We start from the raw sequence: 14,542 nt of genomic DNA, 5'->3' as shown, positions 1-14,542 counted from the left end.
AATGGCTTGAAATTAGCTTTTTGTAACTGCATGTACCTTCGAATCGATACTGCGTGTTTGGTTCCTTATTTTCAGAAGCCTTTAATGAGACGTATTAGGGTATACCGCGGTCTGTCCGTTCGTCTGTCCAACTGTCCGTCCGCCGTCAACATGTCGGACAATAACTCAAAAACGCATAAACCAACTTAGATGAAACTTTGGCGAATTGTTTATATGTATTGGTGCAAGCTCTCTTTCGATTTTTTACGTTTCCGAGTTACTTTATGGTTTTATCCATTAAAAGGTTTTTTTCCAAGATTTCGACTTTGAAAAACTTTAAAATGTTTTTGGCAGTTTTCATGAAACTTTGGTGAATTGTTTCTATTGACTCTCTTTCGATGTTTATATAAATTTAAAATTTTTACCTTCAAAGTTTGAAATTATTTACATTAAAAGGTAGGGATTTTTTCGGCTTTTCGGACAATAACAACAAAGTCCTCTGATCTTTGAGCAGTTTTCATAAAACTTAAGCGAATGATTTTTATCTATTAAAATAATCTCCCTTAGTTTTAAAAAAAGAAGATGTGGTGTGATTGCCAATGAGACAACTATTCACAAGAGACCAATTGACACAGAAATTAACTACTTTAGGCAGTGTCAAACATCGTTTTATGTAACATGTGTAAACTGCAGGGGTTTCTGCTAGGCATTTTAAGGGGGTTTAGTCACTTTTATGCTAAATGAAAATCAACCTAATTTTGGAAAACACTTAGTATTAAAGGGACCAAGGACGTATATTAATAACGCAGTCTTCCCTAGAAATTTGTTGATGCATGGTGGGTCTAAGGTAAAGTTGCAATGGAGAGCGCATCGGCCTTTCGAAGAATTATTTTTATTTCATTATTGAAATGAATTGTGGATGTCAGTTAAAATAGTACACATACATCTGTAATACAGTCAGGAACAATGCCTAACATTTTCTCCAGGGGCCAACCTGGATCCCAAAACTGTTTTCCAAGTAGAAATTGTAAGGCTTTATTTAATAGGGTATTTTTACTACATGTACATACTTATTAATAATACTTCAGCAATGAGTAAGGTCATAACGCATAGTCAGCTATACAATTAAGGTTAACACCTGTAGGTCACCGTTAGGCCTTCAGTAATGAGCAAAGTGATTATGTTTGAATTGTTGGATGAAACATGTAAATATAGAGCGAGGATTTAGTTTGACCGTTTTCATTTTAAGGAGATAAATTTATTTTACAGGTCATATAGTTTCAAAAAAACACATTGAGAATTTACAATTACACACTGAGATTTAAAAAAGACACTGAGATGAAATAATTTGAAAAACACACACTCACTGAGAAATCCAAGATTAATATCCACTTTACTAATGAATTTTCATCACAGAGATGAATAATTCAATAGATTAATACTTTGGTTACGAGCATATTCGATATCATCTGTGAAATTTGACAAAGTTTCATCTATTAAAGTTGGTTTATGCGTTTTTGAGTTATGGTCCGAAATGTTGACGGCGTACGGACAGTTGGACAAACGAACGGACAGATAATGGTATACCCTAATGCGGTGCCAAATTGGAGGTCAAATGACTTATGAAATTGTTTTTGTCTTAATTAGTTGTATCTCAATATCAGAGTAACTTTCAATTCACAGCGTTTGTTTTTCAAATAAATCTCAATGCATTTTTAGCTCACCTGGCCTAAAAGGCCATGTGAGCTTTTCTCATCACTTGGCGTCCGTCGTCGTCGTCGTCGTCTGTCGTCGTTAACAATTTTTCAAACATCTTCTCCTCTGAAACTACTGAATGGATTTCAATGAAACTTAGCATGACTGTTCCATAGTATATCCTGCACAAAATGTGCGCTTCGATTTTTGATCCGTCAAAAAACATGGCCGCCGTTACTTAAAACAGAACATAGGGGTCAAATGCAGTTTTTGGCTTATATCTCAAAAACGAAAGCATTTAGAGCAAATCTGACACGGGGTATAAATGTTTGTTAGGTCAAGATCTATCAGCCCTGAAATTTTCAGATGAATCAAACCAACCATTGTTGGGTTGCTGCCACTTAATTGGTAATTTCAAGGAAATTTTGCAGTTTTTTGTCATTATCTTAATTATTATTATAGATAAAGATAAACTGTAAACAACAAAAATGATCAGCAAAGTAAGATCTACAAATAATTTAAAATGACCAAAATTGTCAATTGACCCCTTAAGGGGTTATTGTCCTTTAATGACAATTTTTCACAATTTGTTCATCATATTTGCTAACTTTAAAAAATCTTCTCCTCTGAAACTACTTAATGGATTTGGTTAAAACTTAGCATGATTGTTCCTTAGATTATCCTGCACAAAGTGTGTGCTTTGATTTTTGATCCGTTGAAAAACATGGCCGCCGTTACTTAAAATAGAACATAAGGGTCAAATGCAGTTTTTGGCTTATATCTTAAAAAACGAAAGCATTTAGAGCAAATCTGACAGGGTAAAAATGTTCATTAGGTCAATATCTTTCAGCCCTGAAATTTTCAGATGAATCAAACAACCAATTGTTGGGTTGCTGCCACTTAATTGGTAATTTTAAGGAAATTTGGCAATTTTTTGTCATTATCTTGAATTTTATTATAGATAAAGATAAACTGTAAACAGCAAAAATGATCAGCAAAGTAAGATCTACAAATAAGTTAATATGACCAAAATTGTCAATTGACCCCTTAAGGGGTTATTGTCCTTTAATGACCATTTTTCACAATTTGTTCATCATATTTGCTAACTTTAAAAAAATCTTCTCCTCTAAAACTACTCAACTAAATTCAACCAAACTTCAACTGAATGATCTGTAGGGTGTATAAAATAAAGTTTGTGCTTTATTTTTTATTTCGTCAAAAAACATGGTCGTCATGGCTAAAAATAGATCACAGGGTAAAATGCAGTTTTTGGCTTATATCTCAAAAACTCCAGCATTTAGAGCAAATAAGACAAGATGTTAAAGTATTTATTAGGTCAATATCTACCTGTCCTGTAATTTTCAGCCGAATTGGGTAACTGGTTTTTCAGGTATAATGCCCCTGAATTGATGATTTTAAAGAAATTTTGCAGTTTTTGGTTATTATTTTGAATACTATTATAGATACAGATAAACTGTTAATAGCAAAAATGTTAAGCAAAGTAAGGTCTACAAATAAGTCAAGTGACCCAAATTGTCAATTGATCCCTTAAGGAGTTATTGCCCTTTAAAGACTTTTTTCACAACTTGTTCATCATGTTGACTTACTTTAAAAAATCTTCTCCTTTGAAACTGCTGTATCAATTTCAGCAGTATCTAGTATAAATTTTATATTTCATTTCCTTGTATGTCAAGAAACATGCTCATATGGCTAAAATAGAACATAGGAGAAAATGATTTTTTTTGCTTTTGAAGAAAATAGGACGATTCAAAGAACATTTAAATAAATTGAAAAGCCAAAATAATCATTGATGAGAGATTTAACCAAAAAAATTCAGGTGAGCGATTCAGGCTCTTGAGAGCCTCTTGTTATGAAATCTCATTGCGTAATTTTCAATTCTTAGTGTGTGCGTTAAGTCTTCTCAAGTAATCTCGGTGTGTTTTTCTAAATTCTTCTAAATTGGTTTGAACGTTGTTGTTATTTTACAAGAACGGCTTTTCATAACAATATTTGGGTTTCACAAGGTTTTGTTTTTTCCTTTTATACTATAAACAAAAGGTCAACCTTTTCTTTATGGAATGACTTAAAGGTGTACATGCAGTGGCGAAGCTAGGTCATTTTTACGTGTACGCCCGGAGCTCGGCCAGAGATTCTGAGGTTTCCAATCGGGTCCATTTCATAGCACCTGCTGGTAGTAGGTTCGAGGGTGGCGAGATATCGAGAATGAGATACCGTTGCTTTCATTAAAGACTCAGCAATACCACCATTCTTAAGAATCTAAAACTTTTTTTATGTTCAATTCATTCATTGTGTTAATTTGGAATCTAATGGTAATTGGTTCAAGAGAAATTGTCAAAAGCAGTTACTTTAAAAATAATAGGTTCATTCTCAATTTTATCAAATTAAAGTGTAAATCGTTAACCGACAAAAAAAAATGTGCAAATTTGTTATTTAATGAAAATGAAAATGTAATACTAACTGTTCAGAAATGTTAAGGTGCACTATTATAATTCGTCAAGAGGTCTGTGAAACCCTGGTCCACGCCTGGGATTGCTTTACGACAAAGCTGGATCCGGCCTTCGTCAGTTATTCAGAGGATTAAAAAAAAAAAGCTTTCGATATTTTTTCGTGAATTGGTCAAGTTTCATGACAATCTATAAAGGTTTATAAATTTATCATGTAAAAAGAAATCGAGACGGTCTGTTAATTGCGGAATAATAAGTCTATCTGTCAATATAATACTGAGAAATGAAAGAAAAAAAAACTTTCAAAATTTTCTTTGGACAATAATCATTAAAAAGCTTCTGTCCAAACTTTCATGAAATTCAATAAAAGTTTGACAAAGGATGTTTTGCGACACGAATGTCAAAGGCTCGAAAAAAATGCAAACTACATATATATCGAATTTCAGTATAGATAATCAATTGCTATAAAGAAAAGCAAAGTGATTAGAATTCACATATTTCAGACTTTGACAAAAAATGACCAAAAAATATAATATGATACCATTTGATTAAAAAATGGAAATAGTTATCAAAGGTACCAGGATTATTTAAAATAAGTACGCCAGACGCGCGTTTCGTCTACATAAATTTCGAAATTTCGTTACTTACAGTCGAAACTGCAAGCTATTAAAGAAAGAATTGCATGCGGCTGATGTGCCTATACCAGTTCTTTTAATTTTATTTAGATTAAAATATCTTTTTTTGTTGTTGATCAAAATGCACGGTGTACCGGGCGTTTTGACGTAAACGTAGCTACGCACCTGAGTTATGTATTTCTGTCATGGGTTATCTGATCCGCCAGCTTGAAATGGAGACGCTAGAGGAAAGAAGACACAGCCTCCGTCTTATCCTGATTTACAAAAATGAGTTCAGTTTAACAAAATTTGTATCATACTACAAATTTAAAATTTTGTTATACAAAATTATCTTTCAGCGGACAAAAGTCACTTTTGTCATGACAAAATTCATTTTTGTTACACAGACTTGACTTTTGTTACCTAATTTGAAAATTGGGCGACAAAAGTCAATTTTGTATTCAAATTAGTTTAGTTTGGTTTCTGTGAACTAATTTGCATACAAAATCGACTTTTGTTACACAAAATTGACTTTTGTCTCAACAAAATTGACAAAATTGACTTTTGTCTCAACAAAATTGACAAAATTGACTTTTGTCTCAACAAAATTGACTCTTGTCTCAACAAAATTGACAAAATTGACAAAGTTGACTTTTGTCTCAACAAAATTGACAAAATTGACTTTTGTGAGACAAAATTGACCAATGTGATCAACAAAACTGACAAAATTGACCAATGTGAGAACAAAATTGACAAAATTGACTTTTGTCTCAACAAAATTGACAAAATTGAATTTTGTCTCAACAAAATTGACAAAATTGAATTTTGTCTCACAAAAGTCAATTTTGTCTCACAAAAGTCAATTTTTCTCACAAAAGTCAATTTTGTCTCACAAAATTGAATCTTACCTCACACAATTGACTTTTGTGATTTAATTTCCATATCAGGTAACAAAAGTCAATTTTGTATGCAAATATGTTTATATTTGCATACCTTTTAGACAAAATTGACTTTTGTCATGACAAATATGACTTTTGTCTACAAAAATGAATTTTGTCATGACAAAAATGAATTTTGTCATGACAAAAATGAATTTTGTCTACACAAATGAATTTTGTCATCACAAAATTGAAGTTCTCACAAAACAAGTCTGTAGCACATAGTTTTGTAAGACAAAAATGATTTTGTTATGACAGAATTGAATTTTGTACAAAACCACAAGAGTCCCATTGGGCGCCCCGTATTCAGCGTGTGCGCTCTTGTAAACTTCATTTACTTAACCATACTGTAATAGCAGATTTTGATCAGTTTTTTTAATCATGGCAAGTTAAACTTTTTTTAGTTCCTTATAAAAGAATTGTTGAAGACGCAAGTTTGTCACAGTACCGCTGTATATCGAGTGCATGAGAAAATTGACAAATTATGGCATAAAATAGGTTTTTAAATATCTACCCAGATACTTGGAACCTGTAAGTAACATAAATCACCCATTGGAATACTCGATACGCGGCGACGTGAAATGACGTCTTGACGTTAAAACCACAGGCACTTGTTTTTATTTATGGTTTCCACTTGCTTCTATTCATGAGAAGATCCACTTTCAACGTAAATGTACGTTGAAAATGGGTTTTCCGGGAATCCCATTGATAGAAACAAGTCCTGTGACTAGTAGAATAACGGAAAATCTATGTTGTCCGTTGTTGATTTTAAATTATTAAAATTCATTCACTTCCGGTTGATTTATAACAACGTTTTTTTTGGTCCCAAGTGTTTTGGTAAAACAGAATATATCATGTATATTATCATGCAGTGATATTCTCACAAAAATAGATGACTGGCTTCTCCCTTGTGGAAAAAACATTGATTATAAACTCAGATACATCAAGGGTACAATGAGCGATCGATAAGTCTGTCACTGACACTGTCAATAATTTCTTAGGCCCATAATCAAAGGCACTTGTCTCTGTCAATGTGGCGTTTACTATCCATACCAGTACAAAAAAACGTAACTTTGGTAAAAAAAATAATCAGTATAAGACTCCACATAGTAACATTTGTCTTCAATCTAATCATTCATTACACCAGCACTTGTTTCTAGGCACTGGCTACGGTTACATGGAAATGTAACAATAATAAAAATATTATTGTTACATTGCCATTGGAGACTAATTACCGGAATGCAAAGTTAGGTAAGGAACCGATTAATTACGAATGTAACAATAATTATTGAGGCTACGGTTACATTACGTTTTTGTTACATGAAAACTTTACAGCAAGTCAGGAATGTACGCTACATTTATTAAACTTAAGGTGGTACCTAACACTACAGGGAGATAACTCTTTAAAATCAGCTTAACGTTTTAATTACATTGTGTTGTAAAGGGAATAATAAGCTTCTCAATGATCAAAATTAGTGTTTGTCAAACTGCTATATATATAACCAGTGTAATTTTTCTGACAAAACGGTTGGTTCAAAACTTTTGAAATTTTTATATTTTTGTTAAAGGGTCAAAGTAAATATTTTGTCAAAATTTTATGAAAATTAAACGAGCCAAATTTATTTTAGTGAAAGTGTTGGGTACCACCTTAATTTTTCCTATAGTTTTGTTGCTTAATTTGTTCATATGTACTAAATAATACTTGTAATAATGATAAATAATAAATATTATTATTCAACAAATGGTGTTTAAAAAGATTTGCGTTTTCAATGGTTTTGATGTTCTTAAAGATACTACTCCAGATGAGGAGTGCCAAAGGCGAAAGATATATCGTGCAATGGTTTCACTTCTAAGTATTTAACTGCACACCTACCCTTAATATCATTGTCATTATACTTTGAACAATGGATGAAGATATTTTTATTACCAATTTTGTTTAGGGTGAAAAATTTAAAACTTGGGATTCCTTTTAACATGTTTAAACGAAACTCGGAAACAATATCAAGACACACATTTCATATACAGCTATACAAACGCAGTTCTGAAAGAAATTGATACATCAAAAGAAAAGTTTGCTAACTGTAACTTAAATACTGGGAACTTCTGTATGTACATATATCCATGGAGGACGAAATGTCGTTCATCAAACTGAATGTGTCGGACTTAAACATGCTTTAAAAATCACTTACTGGATTTGTAGAAACTGTCATTGTAAATAAAAAAATACATTAAAGTTATTGTATGTAATAAATGTATGTATTTTAAATATAATGAGAATGTCTTCAACTTTTATTAGGCCTATTTAGTATATATTACTAGTCCCATCGTAAATTGCTGTTTTTCATGTAACAATAAGGCCACGGTTTTTTAATTTGTTGGTTTACGGATTTTCTCCATGAAAAAGTCGGGTCGGTCGGTCGGAAAAAAAAAGAAAAAAAAGATCTTTCAAGACAGAAAACTGATATGCAAAATAAAAATATATTTCACCTTTCTAATATATGTTTGTCATACTATTTTTTCATCGTTCTTAAATTTTAGTTTGATAATTATTATTGCTCAGCTATAAACATCGCATGACATTGTCTAATAATTTCCCGTAAAAAAAGGGGGGGGGGGTACACTGTCAAAGACGAAATTAAATCGTCAATTCACAAACAAGAAAAACAGATTCACGTCAGTTATTTGACTTAGCTTTTAATCAAAACTTGGTGAAAAATAATAAGCACAATAACTAATAAAGAAAAAAAAAGTAAAAACGTCGTACGAAAATAAGTTTCAACACACGTGTCAAAAACGTAATAGACTCGTCCATTGGAAAAACGAGAATATCAGGTTAAATAATCTGTTGTCATGCATTCCCGTTTATTATCCAAATGGACAATATTTTTTTATTATCTATGAAACAAGAAAATATCAAATGATTTGTTAAAATTCAGTATTTTAACTTGATATCTTGAAATTCCACTTGTCCACATTTGGACAAGTCTATTTATATGAGAACATGCATCTTACGGACTGGTGACTAATAAGGAAAACGAACTTATTGTGTAATTGGTTTTAAACACAGGTTATTTGCGCAAACAACCTTTCAAGGTCATTAATAATTGATTTGTCTATTTTTAGAAACGTAAACTGAAAGTTTCATTTTTCACAACAGAAAGTGTCATCACTTCTGTTAGTGATTAATGCATTTTATTTCATAAAAAAGGATATTTTAATTATTTTTCAGGGATAATGCATTTCTTAGGGTCGGCGAGAATAAAAAAAAGCCTGAAAATTCGATTTTATTTTTATTTTGGAAATCTGCAAAATCGGGTCGGCGGATCCGTAAACCAACAAATTAAAAAATCCTGGCCTAACGCAATGTAACCGTAGCATCAATAATTATTGTTACATTCATATTTAAACAGGTCCTTACCCAACCATGCATTCCTGCATTTAGTCTCAAATGTAACAATAATATTTTTATTATTGTTACATTTCCATGTAACCGTAGCCAGTGCCTTGTTTCTATCCATGGGAAGGTCGACTATTCATATACTAGTATATGTAATTTCTCATATCATATGAATGTTCTATGTGCTTACTGTGTGCTTCACCTACCTCCCACCCTTTATTTTTCCATATTTAAACAGTTTTCACAGTGACCCATCGATTCAGACATTTTTACCTTAATTTTCAAAAGGATGTCATGATTATCATGTGACCATGTCAGAGAAAAAAGTGATGATTTATGGAAATGACTATAATCTAAAACCTCGTTCATATAAGATACAAGTATTCTTAATGTCCAAGAGCTTCTGACTGTTATTGTGGTTGGCACTAAATGCTTAATACCGATCTCCTGTAAAGCAGGTGAAATATATATCCTGGTTGGCTTTTAAATATAAAACATAGTTCTCCTGTAAAGGAGATGAAAAAAGTATAAAATTTTGCATAATTGAGTCATGATGTAGTGAAATCTCTCGAAACTTTTGAAAATAAAAGTAAAAATGTCTGAATCGATGGGTCACTGTGAAAACTGTTTAAATATTGAAAAATAAAGGTGGCAGGTAGGTGAAGCTTACATAAATGAAGAGATAAATGAAAAATGAACAAATTGATACCCAATTTATATAATACCAAGGCTGTTAGTTGGCACCAGAAGCAACAAAGCACCCCATCTATTTTGGATGGGCAAATATCCACTTTTTGATACGGGACGAGCTCTGATGTCACACGGCCCCAACTTTTCTGGCAAACAGCCGTTTGATGTCAGAGTAATCTTGGACTACCTTAAGAAATATATTGATTTTTATCATTTAAAAGCATTTAAAACTGTATAGAAACAGTTGTAAGGAAGTGATGCCCATTAGAATATTCAACCCTTAGCTCAACGTACCAACATAAACAATTTATACAATGAAACTCTACACATGTATCAGGAATTACTTTGTGAAATTATTTTATGTCAAATTCTTACACTAGACCTTCAAAAATTCATCTTTAAAGATCTTCTTAAAGCAAACATAACTTATTGCAATAAAGGAAGAAAAAAAGAAGTCAATATGGCATATTTTTTTCTCCAGGTGCAGCTTTCAGCCTTTTAAAGAAATTTAAGTGTAGATTTCCTTGTAGTTTGAAATAGCAGTAGTTTATACATGTACATTTATTCTTATATCGAAGATCTTACTGTATTTGATAGGTATGACAAGATTTACTAAATTAACTGGTAGTCAAAGAAAGAGACCTGAAGAATCAACTAAATGGGAAGATCTAAAGAAAAATCAGCAAAACACTGACAGAAGTGGTGAAAACAGGCAGAGGAATTATGGACAAGCGAGTTCAGAGATTCATCACAGACAAGGTGCTAGTTGTGGGAAATCCAGAGACGGTTTTAAATTGAAAAAATTTGGATTTAGTGATGAAAAGGAAAAAGAATTATTTACCATGTTAAAGAAGGAGACAAGAAGTGACAACAGGAGGGTGAAAAGAATAAAGAAAAAACAAGACGAAAAGGTAAATGTAACTGACCACTGTAACTACTTCTCATGGAAAATGGTAATGGGTAGATGGTAGTCATTGCTGTGCACCTAGCTGATTTTTTTTTAGCATTTATGTTAAATGATATTGCTTTAATACAATGTTACAATGTATAACAGTGCTCCAGCTAAATAATTCGGAATACAATTTAATTATAAATTATTATACATTCCAACTCATTATTGCAGATTTTTTTTTCTGTGCATTTATATGTGCAATGTTGTACATGTACAACTGTCATATTTTCTGGCATGCAAAATGCAACCTTAAATACCTTCTGGCAGCAAGAGGGTTGATGATTATTTATTCTGTATTTCAGGTTTGTTATAACTGTAGAGAGCCAGGCCACAATATGTCTGAGTGTCCAACAGCAAAAAAAGATATTGAACACGGAACAGGAATATGCTTTAAATGTGGGTCTACAGAACACTCTTCTAGTTCATGTAGAGTTAAAGTCAAGCCAGGTATGTAATGACAAACTGGAAATTCATTAATCAAGTATGATTTATTCAAATTATTCTGTAATCTTTATTATGTCCTAGCAAGAAACAAGCTTCTGCATTCCAAGGCTCTCGCTGGAATCAAGTTTTGCTTTATATTTAAGAACCATCATATAGGAATACAGATTTTTGGAAGCATCACTTTGAAAGTTCTTGAGTTATGTCCCTTAGTAGCATTATTATGCTAGCGGGGGAATCATCTGTGTCCCTATGGATAGATACCCCATTTCTTGTTTTATTTTTTAAAGAAATCAATTCTCATAAAAATAATGTAAAATGTGTAAAATTTAATTAAGGTCTTTCCTTTTACAAAAGGGAAAGACCTTACTGTATTTCTTCTGTTTATTATTATTCTTCCACCAAACTTTGACAAATTTATCCGCGTTAACAGTAAGACGTGTCACTTTCATATTCACACTTTGTATCGATGTCATGAACACCTATCCTGAACTCACCCTGTGAGTCGAAATATTTTGTCGGTTCGGAGTAATCATTCCAAACCCAAAAAACTTGTTATCGTTCCAACACCGTAACCGTAATAGGTAGAAAAAAAACAAAGGGTGAAATTTGTTCAGGACCAGACCCTGGTTCTTCGTTACATTTGGATCAAAAAGATTCAACGACTCATTGGTAGGGTTATGCCCCTATTGAAATTAACCGGTGTCGGTTGGCCACCAAAACTCAGAAACCGTAAGTCGTAGACACCTAGGATCTTCACCAATCATCATCAATTCATGTATCTTTGAAAAATACCTCAAGGTCAAATTTGTATGTTGACCTTGACCTTTGACCTAACACCTTGTTATGGGATAATCTCAGGAACCATTATACTTACAGAAGATTTAAACAGTGGAAAATGTTCGGATCATTATGACGCAACTTTGTTACATTTTGACCAAAGAGATTTGACCTTTTTTTAAGGGGCATAACCCCTGTTTTAGGTTTCTGAAAACTCAAAATCAGCTTTTACTATATAACCAAAGGTCCTAGACCCTTGGGGTCTTCAGTAATGGCATTGGGGAGTAATGACCTTGACAAAGGACAAAAGGTTAAAGGTCAAGATCATGTCCCAGATAGCGAATTTAGTGTTTTTAACCTTATATAAAGGATTTTTAGTGTGTTTTCGAGCTTTTTAAGGTTGACCTTGACCTTTTCAATACATTCTACGTCTGTTGGAACATGTATTTTACATTACAAAAGGAAAGACCTCTCAATTGTTCAAGAACAATTGACAGTTTAATTAATATTTTGTTTTGTTTTACAGGAGATTTTCCCTATGCTAAATGTTTTATTTGTGGAGAGACAGGTCATTTATCTAAACAGTGTCCTGACAATCCTAAAGGTTTATATCCTATGGGTAAGTACAAAACCAATGCATATGGTAAAAACAGATACTGTGGAATTTGTTTATTTTCACGTTGTATGAATTTTTATGGATTGAGAAAAAAAACTTGCATTTTCATGGATATTTGATTTCCTGGATTTGCCAAAGTTTGCATACAACTTGATGGAAAAGTGTTAATGGTGAACTGTTAAATTTGTGAATCACCTAGTCCTGTACACACGAAATCCATTAAAATTGGCATCTAAACAATAATAATGAATCCACAGTTAAGAAAATCAACTTGGTTAATTGAATTTCTGTGACGGTTAATTATTAATGATAATAGAAATAAACTGTTTAATTCAGTCAAAAAACATAAACATAAAAACAACAAATTGACCAGTGCACTCACAGACTGAATAAAAGTCAAAGGCTTAAATGTTGAATCTGTTTGTGAATTGAACAGTTTACACACAAAAAGCCATGAGAAAGGGTAAACATCTTATTTTAAACCTAGACATTTGTTGTTTTTGTTTCTATAAAATTCACCTTAGGCTCTGTTGGAACCCTTGGATTGCATTCAAATGTATCCCTCATGAATGAAACACTGTGAAATCAACAATTTTTACAAGGGTAGCAAAAGTAGTTTCAACTATATGGTCTTTTAAAGTGTAAAACAGACAAAGAAAAGGGCCAGTCATATTCAAATAACAGTGCAATTATGCAAATTATTTAAGGAATGACTAATATTTTTTCTGTCTATGAAGAAATAACATAAAAAATGTGGTGCACACTGAATAATTATTTAACTGTGTGCACCACATTTTTTTTGTTATTTCGAATAGACAGAAGAAATATTACAGTCATTTGTTACAATTTAATACTTAACTCTATTTTAAACTATAGAAAACCATGAAAAAACGTTGATGACATCATGTTCACATGACTTAATTATGTCTATGGACTGATAACAAAATAATGTCAGTCAATCAGAAGAAGCGTTACATCCAAAATTAAATTATTTAAGAATAAATGCAAATAAATTCAAAATTTTTATAATATTCTTCATACAAGGTTTCATACCATATTAAAAAGAGATAACTAAAATCTCAGTTCAAAATTTGTTATATACATGTGTCATGTCCTGACATAGTTATGCACATATTCTGATCATTTCAGGAGGGTGCTGTAAAGAATGTGGGTCAGTGGAACATTATGTGAAAGATTGCCCAGAAGCACATGCCAAACTGGGTAAGTTAACTGTAATTCAAGTAATAAAAAAATATCAGGGTTTAATTTCCAGAAAAATTATCCAGCCTATTTAGAGTTTTTTTTTTATATACCAATTAGATTCTTCAGATGCACAAGTAATATGACATTTTGATGCAAATATTTTACTGCAGTAAACTACAAAGTAAATTACCACAAAATTTGGCATATTTCTGTCCCATCCAATACACAAAATGTACCCTCATTTTCTAGTGAGAATCCCAATTACCTGGACAGCCTCAATTGTATTTATTGATAATTTGGTTTCATCCTGAATATGCAGTAAATGTTAGCCACTGGATGTTAGCAAACAAAAGTCTATTAAAGCAATAAATCCTATACATTCATGAAAAAGTTGAGATGAAATGTAGATTTTAATAACACTAATCACAATATTCAGTAAAATCTTGGAAAACAGCAAGCAGACAGCAACCCAACAGTATCTAAAATGCACATTAAACATTTTTTTCACTCCAAGAAAGATAAAATTAGTGTTATCTAACTTTTGTGATTGCATTTTGCAGGAATAGACAGTGTCACACTTCCCACACTAGACAACTTCACAAGTGCTGATGCAGAGGAAGAGTTGGAAGATGTTTATAAGCCACAGACTGTCAAGAAAAAAGTTCCGAAAATGGTTAAATTCTGATTCCTTATTAAATGCCTTAAAAAATGTTATACTGTTATATTAAAAAGTGAATTATTATCAATGTTGTTCTTCTCTTTGATCTTCTTT

The 14,542-nt window shown here is 32.1% G+C and overlaps 1 protein-coding gene across 3 annotated transcripts; it reads left to right on the top strand.

Annotated features, from left to right (window-relative positions):
• The first annotated feature begins 6,477 nt into the window (after positions 1–6,477).
• LOC134716080 (zinc finger CCHC domain-containing protein 9-like) lies at positions 6,478–14,516 on the top strand. Of its 3 annotated transcripts, none has more exons than XM_063578825.1 (6): positions 6,478–6,528; positions 10,376–10,689; positions 11,033–11,177; positions 12,478–12,570; positions 13,717–13,788; positions 14,331–14,516. In XM_063578825.1, the coding sequence occupies exons 2-6, from the start codon at positions 10,378–10,380 to the stop codon at positions 14,453–14,455; spliced, it is 747 nt and encodes a 248-aa protein (XP_063434895.1). In that variant the 5' UTR covers positions 6,478–6,528; positions 10,376–10,377; the 3' UTR covers positions 14,456–14,516. The 3 variants fall into 3 exon arrangements, with proteins under 3 accessions (XP_063434895.1, XP_063434897.1, XP_063434896.1); XM_063578827.1 differs by having other exon boundaries at positions 6,523–6,547; XM_063578826.1 differs by lacking the exon at positions 6,478–6,528 and adding an exon at positions 6,541–6,640.
• Positions 14,517–14,542: the final 26 nt, after the last annotated feature.

Source organism: Mytilus trossulus, chromosome 4 (genome assembly GCF_036588685.1).
Source record: "Mytilus trossulus isolate FHL-02 chromosome 4, PNRI_Mtr1.1.1.hap1, whole genome shotgun sequence".
Lineage (NCBI taxonomy): Eukaryota > Metazoa > Mollusca > Bivalvia > Mytilida > Mytilidae > Mytilus > Mytilus trossulus.
Note: the sequence above shows the minus strand (reverse complement) of the source record. Positions and strands in the feature narration are given on the sequence as shown.

Excerpts from the sequence above, each read along its gene's own strand:
- LOC134716080 (XM_063578825.1), top strand. The coding sequence starts at position 10,378 with ATGACAAGATTTACTAAATTAACTGGTAGTCAAAGAAAGAGACCTGAA. Across the intron at positions 10,690-11,032 it reads AGAAAAAACAAGACGAAAAG|GTTTGTTATAACTGTAGAGA; the intron begins GTAAATGTAACT and ends TCTGTATTTCAG. Across the intron at positions 11,178-12,477 it reads TAGAGTTAAAGTCAAGCCAG|GAGATTTTCCCTATGCTAAA; the intron begins GTATGTAATGAC and ends TTTGTTTTACAG.